General features: G+C 29.0%; 1 protein-coding gene across 1 annotated transcript; it reads right to left on the bottom strand.

Annotated features, from left to right (window-relative positions):
• Positions 1-46: 46 nt before the first annotated feature.
• Positions 47-334, bottom strand: AC631_06019 (Cytochrome C oxidase subunit II, periplasmic domain-containing protein; the record flags this gene model as incomplete). The annotated part of the gene is made up of 1 exon (XM_015614848.1): positions 47-334. The coding sequence occupies one exon, from the start codon at positions 332-334 to the stop codon at positions 47-49; it is 288 nt and encodes a 95-aa protein (XP_015464324.1).
• Between the last annotated feature and the right edge of the window lie 273 nt (positions 335-607).

Genomic DNA, 607 nt, shown 5'->3' with positions numbered 1-607 from the left:
CACTGCTTTGCCTTTAAGCTACATAAACATTTTCTTGCTCTCCTAATCATTCTACAAAATCACCAATAGGTACACATTCTAGTTTGATAGGCATTAATCCATGATTAACTCCACATAACTCACTACATTGACCATAATAAACTCCAGTTCTTTGTATTAAAGCACTTACTTGGTTTAAACGACCAGGACAAGCATCAACTTTAATACCTAATGAAGGAATAGTGAAACAATGTAAAACATCATTAGCAGTAACTATAAATCTAACATGAGTATCAACAGGAACAACTATAGAAGTATCAGTATCTAATAATCTTAATTGTCCTTCTTCTAACATGTCTTCAGGTATTACATATGACTCATACTCAACTGTTTCACCAGTTTCAGATACAAAATCTGAGTATTCGTATTTTCAATATCATTGTAAACCTACAACTTTAATAGTCATAGCAGGTGTTAATACTTCATCACATAAGTATAATAATATGAAACTAGGGAAAGCTATTAATAATAATATAACAGCTGGGAATATAGTTCATATAATTTCTAAAGTTTGTCCATGTTTAATATATTTATAAGCAAATGTATTATTTTTATAATCTTTAATTAT

This window comes from Debaryomyces fabryi (assembly GCF_001447935.2).
Source record: "Debaryomyces fabryi strain CBS 789 chromosome Unknown contig00492, whole genome shotgun sequence".
Lineage (NCBI taxonomy): Eukaryota > Fungi > Ascomycota > Pichiomycetes > Serinales > Debaryomycetaceae > Debaryomyces > Debaryomyces fabryi.
The sequence above is the reverse complement of the archived record's forward strand: the minus strand, read 5'-3'. Positions and strand labels throughout refer to the sequence as shown.